General features: G+C 39.7%; 2 protein-coding genes across 2 annotated transcripts in view; both read left to right on the forward strand.

Moving 5' to 3' along the window:
* Window positions 1-6213, forward strand: part of PAH (phenylalanine hydroxylase) — an 81435-nt gene extending 75222 nt beyond the window's left edge. Inside the window, exons 10-13 of the mRNA XM_027855867.1 lie at window positions 200-295; window positions 1222-1355; window positions 1797-1912; window positions 3008-6213. Of these exons, the coding sequence (XP_027711668.1) occupies window positions 200-295; window positions 1222-1355; window positions 1797-1912; window positions 3008-3051 (390 nt within the window). The 3' untranslated portion in view covers window positions 3052-6213. The remainder of the gene's footprint in view (window positions 1-199; window positions 296-1221; window positions 1356-1796; window positions 1913-3007) is intronic.
* A 7833-nt stretch (window positions 6214-14046) lies between these two features.
* Window positions 14047-18385, forward strand: part of LOC114038548 (tyrosine 3-monooxygenase-like) — a 57038-nt gene continuing 52699 nt past the window's right edge. Inside the window, 3 exon segments of the mRNA XM_027855857.1 lie at window positions 14047-14250; window positions 15343-15517; window positions 17141-17229. Of these exon segments, the coding sequence (XP_027711658.1) occupies window positions 14047-14250; window positions 15343-15517; window positions 17141-17229 (468 nt within the window).

Below are 18385 nucleotides of genomic sequence, written 5' to 3' on the forward strand. Positions count from 1 at the left end.
AACCTTTCTGAGCCTCAGTTTCCCTACATGTAAAATAGGAATAATAACAGCACCTAATTCACAGTGTTGTTGTGAGGGTCATGAGTTTATGTGTGTGTGTGAGTGTGTGTGTGTGTGTGTGTGTGTGTGTGTGTGACAGAGAGAGAGAGAGACAATGGGGTGGGAGTGCGGCATGCCTTCATCCAATTCTCCATTTCAGATCTACTGGTTTACTGTGGAGTTCGGCCTCTGCAAACAAGGTGATTCCATAAAGGCATATGGTGCTGGGCTCCTGTCTTCATTTGGGGAATTACAGGTCGGTAATTTGGGCCTACAAGAGCCAATGACAGTTTCCACAGACTTAAGCATTTGGGGGGGGGGGGGTTATTGTTGTAATTGGCCTAGTTGTAGCTCTCTTCATGGCACCATCTACCAGAGAGGAAGAGAGAGGGTGGAGCGGGATAGCAATGGAGAAGAGAAGGATGAATTCTCTTACAATTATGACTTTGGGAAGTTGGGGGATGTCAAAGGCTACTCTGCTTCATGACCTTTATATTCCCACCCATTTGGTTGATTTGCTGATTCCAGCATTCAGAATTCTATCTTCCATTTCAGTGCTTTTGCACGGATCATTTGCCGTGCCTGGGATATGTCTCTTCCTTAGCATACTTTGATGACTCAGGAAGAGAAAGTGAAGCTGAGGGGCTTTTCACAACTGTGCCTCACTTAAATCCAATTCATGCCAAGTCAAGACATCACTTGTGATGTCACTGGTCCTCTTCTAAAACAAAAGAAGAGCAACAGCAACCTCTTAGAATGCTTAATTAAGGGCTTAAAAGAGCTTAGTTCAAGTGCCAAGTCCTATGGAAAACCTTTCCTGATTCCCCCGTTTGTATAATGCTCTCTTCCTCCAGGGGCAGTTAGGGGGCACAGTGGATAGAATGCCAGGTCTGGAGTCAGTTGGGTTATAGCCATCTCTTAACCCTTGACTCTCACTACATGGTCAGCCAGCCTTCCCTCTGAAATACCTATCATCTACTCTGTACATGTCCTGTTTGTATCTTATATTTGTTTGCATGTTGTCTTAGAACACAAAGTCCTTGAGGGCAAAAAATGTTTTTTGCCTTTCTGTGTATCTCTAATGTTTAGTACAGTACCTGACACCTAGTAGGCACTTAGTAAAGGTTTGTTGATTAACTATTAACTATTAGTTGAAAAAAAACCTCCATTTCTGGCTTTCAGTACTGCTTATCTGATAAACCTAAGCTTCTGCCCCTGGAGCTCGAAACAACGGCAGTCCAGGAGTACTCTGTCACCCAATTCCAGCCTGTGTATTTTGTGGCTGAGAGCTTTAATGATGCCAAAGAGAAAGTGAGGTAAGTCTGCTTTCTAACAACCTCATTGTAAGGCTGGGGCTCTTAACCTTTTTTGTATCATAGCCCCCACTGGCTGTCTAGTGAAGCCTATGGATCTCTCCTCAGAGTATTGTTTGTTGCCTGATTTCATAATGGGAAGAAAAACTAAATTTCAGTTAGACAGTAGTAAAAATTAAAATGTATTTTTTTTACATCCAAGTTCACAAACCATCTGAAATCTGTTCACATACCCCTCTGAAGGATTTGTGGACTCTCTAGATTTAGAATCCCCAGCAATAAAATGATCTTTCTTTCAAGGTGTGGGCCACTGAGGGCAGCTCTTGAGGTGGTATGATGGTACATAATAAACACTGGAAATGAATCCTCCCTGCTAATTATTTTTAAAAGAAATTCTCTAGGTCAAATTTTGACCTTCACCCAAGTCTCTTTTTTTACCTTCAGGAACTTTGCCTCAACAATTCCTCGACCCTTCTCAGTGCGTTATGACCCATACACCCAAAGGATTGAAGTTCTGGATAACACTAAACAGCTCAAAATTTTGGCTGACTCCATCAGCTGTAAGTAATGATAATCTTGAGATTCTCTCCCTCTACATGGCAGCTGAAGGGGCAGAAAGGATGTCTGCCATTTGCGGAAAATTAGGAAAGACAGCTAAGTTTGACCAAAGACTTTGATTGAGAGGCAGATAGATGGTAATAGCATTTAGAGTGGATGTGGATTCAAGAAGACCTGGGTTTAAGTGCAACATCAGACTGTTACTAGCTATGGAATTCTGAGCAAGTCATTTTACCCTCCAGGACATACCATCTGGATAGAATGCAAGTTGGCTCCATAGTTTAACAGGGGGAAGAAAGAAGGCTGGATTACTTTGGGGAAATTGCAGAGATTCTTTACTGACCCCAAGTTTCCCATGAAAGCCAAGGTCCATCTTTCCAATAAAGACACTTATTAGTGTAGCTGTATGACAGTGAGAACTGGAACACCATCACTTCTAAAGAGATAAAGATGAATATCCCACAGAGGCCAATGAAGAGGTTCATGGCAGGTTGATCATGCTACAAAGTCAAGTCAATAAGCACTTATTAATTTTTAACTAAAGTAGAACTCCAAAGCAGGGCAAAAGTAAAGGATGTCATTAAAGAATTCCTTGATAGGAGAAGATGGGCTGATTGAAGGTCAGCCAGAGTTCTCCACTGGTCCCCACACTATGTCAGGAGAAATCAAAGCAGGCCTCAGGTATGTTGGGTGAATCCCTTATTGAAACATGTTGTAAAGACATGGAGAAGTCAGGCTGGGCAGGCATGGAAGGGTTGTGATCATCATTTTTTTGTAGGACCTCCTGCTTTGATGGTATAATACAACCATATTTCAAACTTGGATTTTGGCTCTTCATGGCAGTGATGGCAAAATTCCTTCACACTCTAAAGACTTATGATTCTATGTCTCATTGGCCTTTAGAGGAAGAAGGTGACAAGAAATTTGAAGTCCAGCATGCCTCAGTTTACCAACTAGTAACCAGACTGAGCTTTCTTTTTAGGAGAACAGTCAAACAGAATTTTTGTCAATTCTATTGCTTTGGGAGTTCTGAGTTGGACTGAGCGATTCTATAACTGACATTGTTTTAACTTGTTCATGGTATTTTTGCTTTGTAGGTGAATTTGGAATCCTCTGTAGTGCCCTTCAGAAAATGAGATGAAAGATGTGCACCAGATTCTGGAATATCAACTTGTTGACTATGTGCATGGAAATCCTTTTATTTTTCTATCTAAAACATCAGAATTGTCAATTTTGCAAGTAGTCAAAAGCTAGACATGCTTCATTTAATTTTAAATGACTGTATATTAGCACCCACAATTCTGTCCAATTGACCTTTCTGAATCATCTTGATTGGGGGAAATCATTCTTTTTTTTCCTGCCTAGTTTTGGAATAGTGATCTCCCAAATCCGTAGTGAGGTTAGTATACAATTAAGATACCAATTATTCAAAGTTGCAAAGAATGACAGATTTTGTTGCGACTCAGGTTAAAAATCCACCTCTCACATTCAATAGTCATGTAAGCTTGGAGAAGTCACTTCTCCCTGACCTCTTGGCCTCAGTTTCTTGATCTATTACATGGGGGTATGTTGAACTTAACTTAATTCAACATGGTTTCCTTAAGCGCTTACTATTTGCCAGGTGTTAGAGATTAAAGGACAAAAACAAAACAGTCCTTTCCCTCAAAGAGCTTGTATTCTAATGAGGGGAGGCATGACACAGGGGAGAGGGACTGGGCCCGTAATTTTCTTGGTATGGGGAACTCCCAGTGAGAAGATTTCCTCTATTAATGTAGGTTAGCACTTCCTCTGAAATTTCAAGTCCTAGAGATTTGCCCAAGTCACCAAGAGGATAAGGAATTTGACACAGATGTGTAAATACAAACTGCATGCCCAATTTCTATGAGAGGGAAGAGCCCTAAAAATGAGGTTGAGAGAATCAGTATTTACCTCTTAAGATCCTAGATTTAGAGCTGTCAGGAACCTTGGAGGTCATCTTGTCTAAACTGCCCATTTGTACTGATGAAGAAACCAAGGCCCATAACAATGGAGCTCCTTGTCTAAGGTCACACAGGTACAAGTGGCAAAATTGGGGATCTCAATCCAAATCTTCTGACTAGAGTCTGTGGTCTTACCAATGTGCCAGACTGCCTCTCCTGTGTTAATTTCATAGTGTTGGTATATGGATCAATTGAGATAAGATATCTGAAGTCCTTTGCAAACCTTAAAATGCTATGTAAAGACCAGGGGCTATTATTATTTTGTCACCCTGATAATGTGCTCCTGAAAGATTTTTCCTGCTCAGATGGGAAATACTATATACATATACGTACACACATATGTATACGTATGTATACCTACATGTACGAAACACCACGCTGTTTCACATATCATGGGTATATACATGTATACATATGCATAGATATGTATGTATGTGTTTGCATATATCCACGAGAATCAAGCTTTCAGGCTCTGTTTTGAATCCTAACTGGCAAAGTTTCCTACTCAAATAAACCATATTTCCAAACCAGGCTTCTTTTAATCTAGAAGACAATGAAGCCACATTAAAAATGTGCTGTTACACGGAGTCCCCTGTAATAGACACACTTCCATTTTGTTGTCCTATCATCTGGACTCCCATGGAAGGTAGAGTCTTTTCCCTTATCTAGTATGATTTTCCAATAAGGACTCAAAACATTTTTTTAGGCCAGTTCTAGTGTCAGGTCACTGTGTGCTTTTGTCCTGGACTATTCACAAATTACAACGGGTGTGAGATAAAGAAAGCAGCTGGGCTTTGCTTTTCCTGCCTGCTTCCCATGGTGGTAGCAGCCAAGGCAGAAATCAGCTTGACCTTTGTTGGATATCCTAACGGTTCTATTGTGGAAAAAATGTCTTGATTCAAAAATGTCCACAACTCTTTAAGCAGCTGCCTCCACCATACTGAGACAGTCAAATGCAATTATTCATCTAAGTGACTCAGAGCCCTTTGGCCTAAAAGTGCCTTTATGAAATAGCATGGTATCCTACATTGTATAGAATGTGTGACTGCCATGCTCCTATCTACTTTTCCAATACCCCCACCCCCAAGTGCTTTTGTAAACGTGAGAGACTAGCATTGGTTCTAAAGGTAAAATTAAAATTTATCCCCTGAATGTATCACCTGTATTTATCTTCTCACTCTCAGAACTAGAAAGGATCCCAGAGGTAATCTCTTCCATTCCCTTGTCAGATGCATGAATTCTTTTTATAATATTTTTCCAATACTGGCCTACCTGACAGGTGATCATATAATCAAGATCACAGAATTGTATTAGGAATCAATACCTTTTCTGTGCAGCTGGAAAAGGCTGGATTTGGAATCAGGTGAATTTGGGCCTGAATCCCATCTCTGATGCTGTTGCTGGACAAATCACTTAATGTCTCTGATACTCCTCTCTGCAAAGAGAGAGCAATATTTGTACTACCCATGAGAAAGAGTTGTTATGTGGTTCTAATGACTTTGTTTATATAAACATCAACCATTATTATTATGGATTTTAAGCTTCAGTGAGTTGCACTTTATGACTGAATTTTTATTTTTTATTGTAGACCATTTCATTAGGAAGTGACTTTTTGCCTTTCATTTAAAAGATTTTTAGGTAATTGAAATTGAATTTTAGTCTTTTAGAAGTGGATAATTTTTGTAGAAAAATATTACACAGTGAGTGGAATGTCTTCTCTGAATTTTAAATTTGTAATTTACATCACTGGAGGGAGCGTCTACATTGATGAGGTGGATCATTCTATCTGGCAGACAGATCATAAAGATCTGGAGGGACTTCAGCAATCATTAAGTCCATCCCCCTCATTTTACGTATAAGGAAAGTGAGGCTGATGGATGTGCAGTGACTGGCCCAAAGTCACAGCAGAGTAAACACCAGTGCAGGATTTGAACCCAGGTCCTGACTTCAGGGTCAGTGCTCATTCCATTGGAGCGTAAAGCCTCATCCAAATTTAATGGATGTTTTTTAAATGGTATTCAGTTCTTTGCCACTCTATGAAGTTAGATTTTGTAGCAAGGTCTTAAATGAATGGTCTTTTAACAACAGGAGCAATTATTTGGATGATTGATGATACTCTTTATAAGTGAAAAATGGTATGAAATGATAAAAATTTATATCTCTGTGATAGCAATGTTTGTTACTGATCATGGAATTCAACCTGTAATTTTTTATGTCTATAATTCATCCTGGTTGAAAAGAACAGACTCATATCAAAGTATGGAGATTACTACACTGGTTGTATTTCGCAAATAAACTATTTTCAAGAGGAAAAGTAACAAGAATTGATATCTTTTCTTTGTATTCTTTAAAACCACTGAGAATGTCTTTTTAAAGTCATTTTTAAATTTAAAATTTTTTCAAACATAGTTATTTTTCACTATTACCTCCACGCACCCACACAACATACACTCAACACTCCTTTAACAACACAAAAAGGTGTTAAGCAAAATAGATTGATACAGTGAGTGCACCCAACACCTATCTTATCCTCTCCCTTTACCACTACCACCTGCTTATCCTTGACAAGGGTCTCCTGACACATTCTTCAATACCTGTCATGCATGGAAGTTCCAAGGTCAAATTTTGGGAGCACCAGGACAAAGAAAACCAGAAAGAATTAGCAAAAATAAGTCTTACTAAAAGTTACAATGGGAAAAAAGATTAAATAGGGGAGGTCAAGCTTCTAACGGCAAAAGGAAACCTGGGCAAAGAAACAGCTATGGAAAACTTCAAGGCTCAATCTGAATTAAGGTTTGACTCAGCCAAATGCAACAATTCCTTTTATTTCTGCTTCCTCATAGGAACTCAACCCAGAGAGTCCTGTAGGTCACCTGTTACAATGAAGGGATCTCTGAGAGCCAGTGGGCACCGCAACAGCTAGAAATGAGAGGGACCATTTGTTCACCCCATTTTAATATATAAAGTAATCTCTAAATTCATCTCCTATAACACATAGAGCAGCGGAAAGTTGATAGGAGTAGCTTCAGACTTTCTCCCCAGCATAGGTGACCAAAAAAAGTGTGTCTTCAGCATGGTCAAAATGGATCAGGTTGACAAGCATACCTAAAAGGAAGCTGACCGTCTGAATGAAGAGAAAAGGGCAAAGAGAGTGATAGAAATTTTTTTAAAAAACTGTGTTAAAATGTTCTTTTTAAGGGGAAAGTGAAATACATTTTGTATTTACTCTAGATTTGCATACATATTATACATAGATATGTATATATGTAATTTGTGCTATACATTATATACCATATATTGCATTCACATGAAAAATAATATGATGTAGTTGGTGGATAGACAGCTGGCCTTGGATTCAAGAAGACCTAGGTTCACTTCTTCCCTCTGACACATATTGGTTGGGTGACCCTGTGGAAGTCACTTAACCTCTAAGTGGAAGTAACTTACCCACTTAACCCCAGGGAACTCCCTAAGACTGGAAGTTGCAGAAAACTGCACTGATAAAGTTCCTCACCAGGAAATCTCTTGTTGTTGTTGAGTTGTTTCAGTCATGTCTGACTCTCCATGACCCTATTTGGGGTTTTCTTGGCAAAGATATTAGAGGGGTTTGCCATTTCCTTCTCCAGCTTATTTTACAGATGAGGAAACTGAGGCACATAGGGTTAAGTGACTTGCCAGGGTCACACAGCTAGTAAGTGTCTGAGGTCACATTTGAACTCAAGTCCTCTTAACTCCAGGCCTTCCAGTCTATCCACAAGCCACCTAACTACCCAAAGAACTCCCTACAGGGAGTTAACCCATTTAAAAGAGAATCTATAAAAAGAGTGTCTTAAGTTCATTCTGTTGAGAGAGTTTGTATGACAAATACAGAGAGATTGTATACATCTGTATACACACATGTATGTAATTAAAATCTGTAAACTTTGGAGAATATTTTTTTAAAATCTCTCACACAGATGACATAGATCTCAATTCTGGTAGTCTTAGGACATAGCCTTTTTATCTATACTAACTTTTTAAAAAGATCACCAGATAAATATTAACAGAAATACATAGTGTACATGTAAACATTAACATAATTTCTTTTAAATCTACTTTAAAGCATTTCTATTGTACCAACAATATGATTATTACATTTATTAAAGTTAATCAATGGAAAAAATCTTTACAAAGATTTATACACAAATGATATGATATTAATTGTAGGCAGTGCTTTGAGTTCTTTAGATGAAGAATCATTATTGTTCCCTTTCCCAGGGATTGTGTGCACAAATCTTGAGTCAATAAATGATCTGCAAGCATTTGTGAACCACCTACTATGGACCAGGCACCAGGTCAGACACTGGGAGGGCATTAGTGGCAAGATGATAAGTTTGGCTTCTCAGGATCTGCTGATTAATTAAAAGGATGTTAGGAAATGAGTGTGCATTGTAGGCTAAGTCCAAGGAAGGGCATTGCTAGTGGAGAAGAGACTGTGGCTGCCCGTCTTTGTTTGAGTTTACAATGGGTTTCTCCTTTCACCATAAACCAGGAAGAGGCTTGAATGAGATGGATTAGTTTTTCTTCTTAGAAACAAATTAAAGCAGAAGGAAATTAAGCCTTCTCTGCATCTGGCATAGTTTAGGATCCCAGATTTGGACCTGGAAGAGACTTTGGAGATTATCCAGGAGTAGAGAACCTGTAGCCTTTATGCCTTTTTTTATTTATTAAATATTTTTTAAAAAAATTATTAAAATAATTTTATTTATTTTATTAAAAGGATTTGTTCAGTCAAAAGGCTGCACTTACAGACCTAGAAGGCCACATGTGTCCTGAAGGCTGCAGGTTCCCCACCCCTGATTCTAGTCCAACTCTCTGAGACTCAGAGGGGAAAGTGATTTGTCCAAGGTCATAAATGGTAAGGAACAGAGGCAGGAAGTTGAATCCAATTCCTCTGACATCTATCCCCCACCTAGCCACCACTACCAACCTCACAGGTTTTCAACTATAGTGAGCTGCTTGCTTCTCACACCAGCCTTAATGGTGATCCAGAGAGCTCTGGAAATCAGCTCCACCCTCTCAAAGTACTCGCTGCTGAACTCTCCCAAATGTTGCCAGAACATCTGCCCTTCTCCATGGTTATTCACAAGGGTGTCCCCAGCTTTCCCATATCAGATCTGGTATTGACCTTAGCTTCAGCTATACCTGCTTAAGACATTTTGTAAATAAAGATGTCCTGGACTCCCTCTCCTGGAATACAATCTCAGCACTTTTAATGTCTCTCACTCCTTGCTCTTTGTAAATGGAAGTGTAAAACTGAGTTCCACTTCTGAATGTTTTCCCCCACTTTGTTTCCAAATTGCCAAAAACCACATTGAGACATACTGATTCACTGGAAGATGGGATTCCCGTTTCTCACCAGGGAGGCAAAGCCCATCCGATTCTTTTATCTCCTCCTTGGCTCCAGCCATCTCCATGACACTGAATGCAGAGAGAACCAATTTTAATGTCCAAAGATTACAAAGGGATCAAACTTTCAGGGAAATTGCCATGACCAAATATATATATTGGAATGTGATGGCTTAGAATAGTGTTGAAATTGGAGAACCTATGAAGAAAACCTGGCTCTGCCACAGCATTCTTATGACTATACAAATCACAAACACTGATTATCAGTTTTTTTTATCTGATAATCAGGTGGACTTGACTATCACTAAGACTCCTTCCCATTTGACATTCTGTGGTCTGAAATTGGGTGGGGATAGGTATCAGGTCACTTCTTTTTGCCTAGACACAAAGTTTGTTTTATAATAGATTCCTTCCTGCTTGAATTCTTTCACATCCCCTACTTTTTAGGGTACTGGTAACTGGCTATTGATAATAAGTTCCTTTTATGTCCAGGTTCTCTGTTCTCTGAAAGTGAGAGGAGATCAAAAGGTGTCAGTCTGACCCAGGGCTGAGCTTTTTCAATAGTCCTTGAATCCTATTAGAGAGAAGGATTCCAGGCAGGTTGCTTAGGAAGAAACCTTTTGAAACTCACGTTTCTCTCTGCTCAGTGGGAAGAAAGAAGAGACAAAAGGAGAGGTTGGAATCCTCCTGGGAGAGAGGAGCCTTGCTGGGGAGCACGGGAGGGTGGCTTAGTGGGGCTGGGGAGGAGACAGTTTTGTTTGCTGGCTGATTTTTTCTTCGAGTTATCTCTGCGGCTCCACAAAGCTCTCAGAACATTGGACAGCGCACTCACCTTCCCAGGACAGGGAATCACTAAAGGAGGGGAAAGGTAGGTAGGGGTGGGGATTGGGGATAGAAGTAGGGGAAGGGGTTGGAAATTCTACACCACAAGAAGGTCACTTGTGAATGGGCAGACTCAAATTGCCCCACGAGCCAGTAGCTCTGACATTTTACCTTAAAGTAAGAAAAGGAAAGAGACCAAAGACATATTTTAGCAACTAAGATAAGGGTAAGCAAAGGGAAAATACAGAAGGGTGAGTTGAATGAACTGGCCTCACAGAACTTCAGAGTTTAGAGATCTACTTAGAGAAGCAGTGTTATACAGCGGAAGGGTGCTGGATTTGGAGTCAGAAAACCTGGGTTCGAATCCTAGAGCCTCTGCTTCCCACTAGCTTTGTGACCTCGGGCAAGTCTCTTTATGTCTCTGGGCTTCCTCTGTCAAAAGAGGAGGTTGAATTAAATAGCCTTTCAGCTACTTTCCAGCTCTAAACCTGTGATTCTAAAACCAGAGGGTGGGAGCTATTTGGTTTTGGTCTTCAGCTAGTATAGCGTCTGGTACACAATAGTCTCTTAATACTTGCTCCTTTTTACGTGTAATTGAAGGAAACATAAAATATTTTTAAAAATTAAATTACATGTTCTTTGGATTGAATTGAAATTTGGAGTTCCTTGTCTAAGATTGCCAGTGTTCTGCCTGTGCTATACATAATCCAAATATTTCCATAACTTAGAAATCTTCCCTTCCAAGGCAGCTACATGGTGTGGGGGATAGAATACTGGGACCTTGAGTCAGGAAGACTTAAATTCTAATCCTTCCTCACAAAATCTCTAACTGTGTTACCCTGGATAAATTGTTTAACCTCTCAGTCTCAGTTTCCTCATATATAAAATGGGGAAATGACATCCACCCCACAAGGTCGTTATAAGGATTAAACATGATAATATAAGCAAAATGCTCTGAAAATCTTAAAGCACTATATAAATTTTAGTTCTTATATTTGGATAAATGTATTCATTTATTTGTAAACTATATCCATTTTATTAATGCTCCATGTTAACTCAAGAGTAGCTGTCACAAACTTTCCTTTTCTTATTTACTAGTATCACCTATTACAATTTGAATCTTCATTTGTAGGTCAAATAACATCAGTTCCTTCTGTCTCTCCTGGCCACAGAGATAGTTTGTGGTGACAATGATCCTGCTTTGTAAGTAAGATGAGATACTAACATGGCAATGGTTAATGCTTCCATGCATCAAATATCCCCATTTTTATTGGCATGGGAACCCTCCATTCTGAGGTCCCACTGAAAGCCCTCTGTCATTTGGTACAGTGAAATGGTAGTCTTTTAGTAGATAGTACGACAGTGCTGGGAAACCCCAGCACCCCATGACTAACAGCAAGGAGGCTCTGCAGATTTAGTCAAGTTGGTCTTGAACCTTTCCCATTTAATAGGATCCAAAGCTTGTGCTCTCCTCACATAGCCTCATATAAGAACTGACAGAAATGATGCTGTAGCTTTATAAAAGGAGGCTCAGAGCTTTTCCTCCACTTAATATCCAAATTGGCAACTGTATTAAGATGACAAAATTCAGTGTGGATACAAGTATGGTGAAACAAACATGTTATTATATTGCCAATGGAATAGTGAATTGGTGAAGGGTGGAGTTTTACCTCAATGATATATTCTCCCAAAGGCCTTGCACCATGCTCTGCACAAAGTAGTTGCTAAATAAATATTTATTAATTGTCAAAATAGCAACAATGACAAGATGAGAAGAATGAGAATATTGGTAACAAATGCATACAAATGATCTATTAAGAGGATTAAAGAATCAAGGTTTAGAGGAAGCAGAGATTTTTAACTGTACTAGTCTCCCCTTCTCCAGCAAAGCCTCCAGCAAATGGAAAATGGAAAGGGAAAGGTTAAGGGAAACTAGTCTCTCTTTATTTCCAACACCCCAACAGATATCATGCTGTTATTCATGCTTATCTCTAGGACAGAGAATTGTACGCTTGTGCAGCTGTAACTCATACCCTCTCAAAAAGCAAGAGCCTAGCTATACGCACTTCTAATAATGAAACACTTGTGAGTTGCAGGATGGGAAGTTTCCTAAAAAGATTAATGCTAGAAAGTGACATTTTAAAAAAAATTCCTAAGCCAATATTGCCTAACAGCAGCTACTCATTATTTTTTTTTTTAATGTTTGTCACTTTGTCAATCTGGTGAAGCCTAGGGACTCCTTTCTCAGAATAATGTTATTAAATGCATAAAATAAAGTACACAGGACTACAAAGTAAGCCAATTATATTAAGATCTAGCTATCAAATACATTAAAAAAACAAATTCACAGATCCTAGGTTAAGAATCCCTACCTTAAAGCATTACAAATGACCAAATGTAGATATAATCAAATTTTAGCCTCTCTATCCAGCCTCAAAAATGCAGAGAAAACATTTCAATCACATCAATGAAAGATGGGCTAGTTTTTCAATCCTCCAACCTGGGATACACCAGTCAGACTGTCTTTTTCAGCTTAATGCTGCTCGAAGTGCTGGGTCTTAGGTAGACATAGGGTGTAGAAAGTATCGACACAAGGTTAAGCCCAAGGAGAAAACTGACTACAAATGCTTGGTGATATAGGACAACCCAAACTACAACAACAGTAAAACATAAATCAATATTGGCCAGTTTTTAGGAGCAAGTCTGAGGAGCAAATCTGAACTGACTCACAGGATATTATTTCTAAGAAAATGCTTTTCATTTTTAGAAACACAAGCAATCAACAAATATTCTATATGCTTGTAATATATTTTTATGGTGCTGTATGGCTACAAACCATTCCCTGACCACAGAGCAATGCAACTTCTGAGTAGGTCTTGAGAGAAGTCATCTTCTGATGGCTAGCTATGATTTAGATGCTGTCAAGGATATAAAACTCTTAAAGCCTGAGGCAGGGGTGATATGGTACCAGAATTGGAGTCAAAGGAGATGGGTTTAAATGCTGTCTCTGTCCACCCATCCCCTTTATTTGCTTGACTGTGTACTAATAACTCAAACTCCCTGGGGCTCAATTTCCTACTCTGGAAAAAAGGGGAGTGTTGGGCTAAGTGAGGATTTCTTCCAGATCTAAATTTATGTTGAGGACAGGGACTGTATTGTTTTAACCTCCCCCCACCCCCTTTCCAGAACCTAGCACAGGATCTGGTACATAGTAGACATTTCAACAATTGATTTTTGAATCAATTCAAATTACACTGAATCCAGTAATCCATTCCAATAACTTGGCAGCCCTCTATTCAGCTGAGGTTCTTTACCTTAGTTCTGCAAAATGCTTTTTAAGAAAAAAATATTTTGATGACTGCATTTCTATATTAATTGGTTTTTTTTAATAATCATATCATTACTTTTATGTATTTAAAAACATCATTCTGAAAAGGAGCTCATAGGCTTTACCAGACTGTTAAAATGTCCATGATACATAAAAGGGTTAAGAATCCCTGATCTGTCTCATGTATTTAAAAGGAGCAAGATTGGGGGGAGAATTGAAGAAATGATTATTGGGGGCTTGGGGACCAGTCCAAATTACCTATCTCTTTTAAGCTGGAGAGTCCCAAGATCTCAGAGGGAGGTGGGGCACAGGGATAAATGTGAAAAGAAACTTTCAGATCACCAAAGTAGTGATGCCCCAGCCCCGCCTCCCTCCTCCACAGCCTGGCTCTGGGTAGTTGGAGGTGGGGGCCAAGCTCTTTATAAATTCCATTCTCCACAGCCAATTGCCTTTCAGTACCAAGGACAGTCCTCACCTTCTGGCTTTCCACAAGGGCTCAGCCCAGCCAACCCTAACAGGCTGAGGAGAGGAAGCAGGGGGAGCTACTTTCACCAGATTCTCTTCTCCTCCTAGATCAGCTGCTGGGTCTGCTGAGTGAAGTCTGAAGTGTTGCTATTCCATGAAGATGGAAGTCTCCCACTCCCATTCCTCTCCCTTCCCACCAAGGAGAGGCAGTGGACAGGATGGTGGCATGGAGGAGTCTGCGGCCCCCTCTACCCATCCCCAGGCTGCTAAATGGGAGGGAGAAGAAGGCAGAGCAGAGATAACAGTACTCTTCTCCCTCAGGAAGGCCAGTTTGTCAAGGGCTGCCCAAGTCTTTGAGGTATTGACTATTTCTACCTAGAGAGACTACAAAATCCTCACTGAAATTTGGTCAAGGGGCCCTATAAAGGCTGTGGAAAGAAACTCATAAGCATAGGGTTTGAAGAATGTTAAGTTCTTTCTTCTCTTGAATGTCTTACAGTTTCCTTTAATTTTCATCATTAAGTTACTAACATTATCCTTTAACTTCCTTTCCCTATCTAACTTCCATATATCATCTCCTTTTCCAGTTAACTCTGCTATCAGTTACAAACCTCTTCTCCACCTTGACCTTTTTTGCTCTTTCCTGTCTCCCTCTAGGCATCTAGGTCAAACAACATGACAAAAACCAGAATACCTGCTCCCAGGCCTTCAGGTAGCAGGGGCAGGTGTTTGTCTGGAATGGTCTGGTCATTTCTGGGGATGAGACTTTCAGAGGAGATTCCCCTTAGGTTTATGCTTTCCATCCCATAATTATGGCACCTCCAACTCAGCGGGATGGGAAATTTCTTTGCTGGGTCCCGTGATCATTCCTGAATGTTTTGGGGAAGAGGAGTAAGAAAACAAAGAAAATGCTCCTCTCCCTCTAATTGGGAGAGTGCTCTTCCAGAGAGTCTGTCTGAGACTGGAAACCATGGAAGTTTCCTTTTCCCATTTATGCCCATGGGAAGCAGCTTCAGCCATGAAAGAAATTCAGCAGGGTTCTGGTCCATTGGAATGGAAGTCTATTCATTGAGTTTACACGTCACCACTGTGTAAACTATTTAGTAGTGGGAGTGGTCAATGGAGAAGGATTGGTGGTATCTTGTAGGATGCATGATAATTCCTCCTCCATGAACCATTTTTTTTTTTCAGGGAGAAGGGAACAGGATTTAAACTGTTTCTGTTAATTCTATTTTATCTTAAAATGGAAATGCACACATTGGAAGTTTGATGGGGGGGGGGGCAGGGGGATGGGAGGATAATCTGAGTTCTTTCAATCTTTACCTGGACAGAGAGTTTAAACAACAACAACAACAAACCTCTCTAGGTTAGTGTAGATGCATATCTATTAAATGACTCATTCTTTTCAGCTATCAGAATTTCTCAGATGCTTTTCTTCCCTTCTTTTCAGTCCTTTGAAACTAAAATTCACCATCTAGAAACCAGACCTGCCTCCAAAGCCAAAAACCCTTTGCACCATCTGGAAGTTTTTATAAAATGTGAAATCCATAACTCGAGCATCAGTCTGCTCATTAGCTCCTTGAGGAAAGTGGCTGAGGATCTAAAAATTCAATGGGAAGAAAAAGGTATGTAGGGCTTCCATACTTTTCTTCATCAGCTCAGTAGGCAAGGCCAGACTTGGGGATACAGGTACCAGGATTCTCCACCTTTTTTTTTTAACCATCTCTGCTGTCATTTGGCTCCTCCCACAGATCTAATCTTTTCTTTCTTCATTCTAAAAACATTTATTAGGTATCTACTTTGTCTAACTTGGATGTGGCAGCTAGGCCTTACCTCTCCTTTCCCCCAGGGCACCAATATATAGAGGCCACTGAAAAAACTTGCAGCCCTTCAGCAGAGTAGTTGCAGCTGACAGCACCTAGTTAGCAAAAATTCTTAGGCAAAATTAGGAGCTGACATATTGCTCCCCTTACCACAGAGCTACATACCAGATGAGTTCTTCCCCAGTCTGCCCTAGCCTGTTTCAATATCTTTTTTTGCTCAAAGGACTTATCTCCAGGGGTGTCTGTCTCCCTATACTTCCCACAAGATGATGTTCTATGACCTCCCTCATATTAATTTGTCTTAAATCATTTAATTAAAGACATTTCATGCCATTTCCCTGGGGCTCATTTTGTACCACATTTCCGTGAGGCAAAAAATGACTAGTTACAGGTCTTAAAGTACCTGCTAGGTTCTGAGGGATAGGAGAAAAGGAGGAGAAATAAAGTTTAATTATAAGGCCTGTTCATGAAACTTACAGCCTAAGAGATAGAATAAGATATAAACATAGATATAAAACACTAAATGATGAATGCATTTATAGAGAGTTTAAAAACAAAGTGCTTTTCAAGGTCTAAGGTAGGGTGTGTGTGTGTGTGTGTGTGTGTGTGTGTGTGTGTGTGGCATCTGAAACAGCATCAGGCATGATTGAAGTCCAAAACAGGTCAACAGAATTTCTTGTTAAAGACCTCACCTCGGGGCAGGTAGGTGGCGCAGTGGATAGAGCACTGGCTCTGGATTCAGGAGGACCTGAGTTCAAATCTAGCCTCAGACACATAACACTTACTGGCTGTGTGACCCTGGGCAAGTCACTTAACCCCATTGCCTAGCCCAAAACAAACAAACAAACAAAAAACAATAAAGACCTCACCTCTCCAGCTCTGGTAGAAGTAAACCACTACTTGGAGGGACCTTTTGGGAATCCCTCAAAGTAACATAGATTTTACTTGTTGAAAATATATACAGAACAGACCAGCTTAAAAGGGAGTGAATGGGAATAGAATAAAAGCCCAGAGGGCTCATTAACTTCAGTATATATGTAATATAATATATATTATATACACACATATTTGTATATATATACACATACACACCGTACATACATACATATGCATGCATGTACACACATACATATATGTATGTATATACACACATACACATATGCATACATACATACATACTACCCATCTATGTTAAAATGTTCTTTTCCTGAATATAAGAAGTCTGCTGTCCCAAAGGATAGGTATATAGCTAATTTAGAAGCATTTTTTAATAGCAATCTGGTCATACAAGCCTTATGCATTCCATAATCCCTAGGTCTTTGACCATCTAGATTACTATTTGCTGGACTTTTTTTCTCCTATATTCAGAAAGCCTCCCCTTTCTTTCCAATGAAAGCACATTTGCCTTTTTCTTTACTCTGACAGTCCCTTGGTTCCCAAAGAAGACTGGAGACTTTGACAAATGCCATCACTTGATTACCAGGTTTGATCCCAACTTGAACCATGATCACCCAGTAAGTCAAACACCCCACCTTAAATGTGCATTATCACTATTGTTGTGGTGTGATGGGCTGGGTACAATTCATTACCTTATTATTCTCCTTTTAGATTTAGCATCCTTGGAAGTGAGAGTTACATGGCACTTTCCATCCATTCTCTCATACGGTCCTCACAACAATTCTTTGAGATTGGTACTGCAGGTGTTATTATCACCATTTTATGAATGAAGAAGCTGAAGTAGAGAGAGGTTAGGTGACTAAGTATCAGAGACTTGAACCCAGGTCTTCCTGACTCCAAGTCTCAAACTCCCTGTAATATATTCAAAATTTTAAATATTATCTCACAACACCATGAGGTAGGTAGTGCATGGATTACTTGGAGTTGAAGCTGCTTGAAGGTGTGGATAGAGTGTTGGATTTGGAGTCCAGAGACCCTGAGATCAAATCTCATCTCAGATGCTTAATGACTGTGTGATCCTGGGCAAAGTACTTCATTTTTTCGGCCTCAGTTTCCTCATATATGAAATGGGGAGGAAAAAAGAATATCTACCTCAGAGCATTGTTATGATGCTTAAATTGAATAGTATGTGTAAAGCAAACCTTAAAGCACCATATAAAGGCTAGATATTGTTATTATTACTTTTCTCATTTTAAAGATGAGAAAATTGAGACTTGGAAACATTAAGTGACTAGGCAACAAACTAGTCAATGGCAAAGGTAGGTCTGAAACTCAAGTGTCCAAGTCCAGTGCTCTTCCCACTACATGACTTCACAGGGTGTAATTGGTCTAGACAAATTGGTCTAGACCTTTGCTGGTAAGAAAGTGACCTATCATTCACAAAAATGAACTGAGCTTGTTATGTTGAAAAATGTCTAGTTCCAAAGGTGGGATTATAGAATTTTGAGTTGGAAGGGACTTTAGAAATTAGCCAATGCAGTGGCTCTCATCTTGAAGTCCATGGCTCTTCAAGGGATAGATTTCAGCAGGCTCATGAACTGGAACGTGGATCAGTAAAATATATATCTTCATTTCAGTATAATTGGCTTCCTTTGTAACCCTCTGTATTTTATTATATGAATTTAAAAACATCATCCTGAGAAGGGATCTATAGATTTCACCAGATGGCCAGAGAGGTCTGAGACACAAAAAAGTAAGAGTTTCTGATTCTGG

The sequence above is a fragment of the Vombatus ursinus genome, unplaced genomic scaffold, assembly GCF_900497805.2.
Source record: "Vombatus ursinus unplaced genomic scaffold, bare-nosed wombat genome assembly UNPS02011334.1, whole genome shotgun sequence".
NCBI lineage: Eukaryota > Metazoa > Chordata > Mammalia > Diprotodontia > Vombatidae > Vombatus > Vombatus ursinus.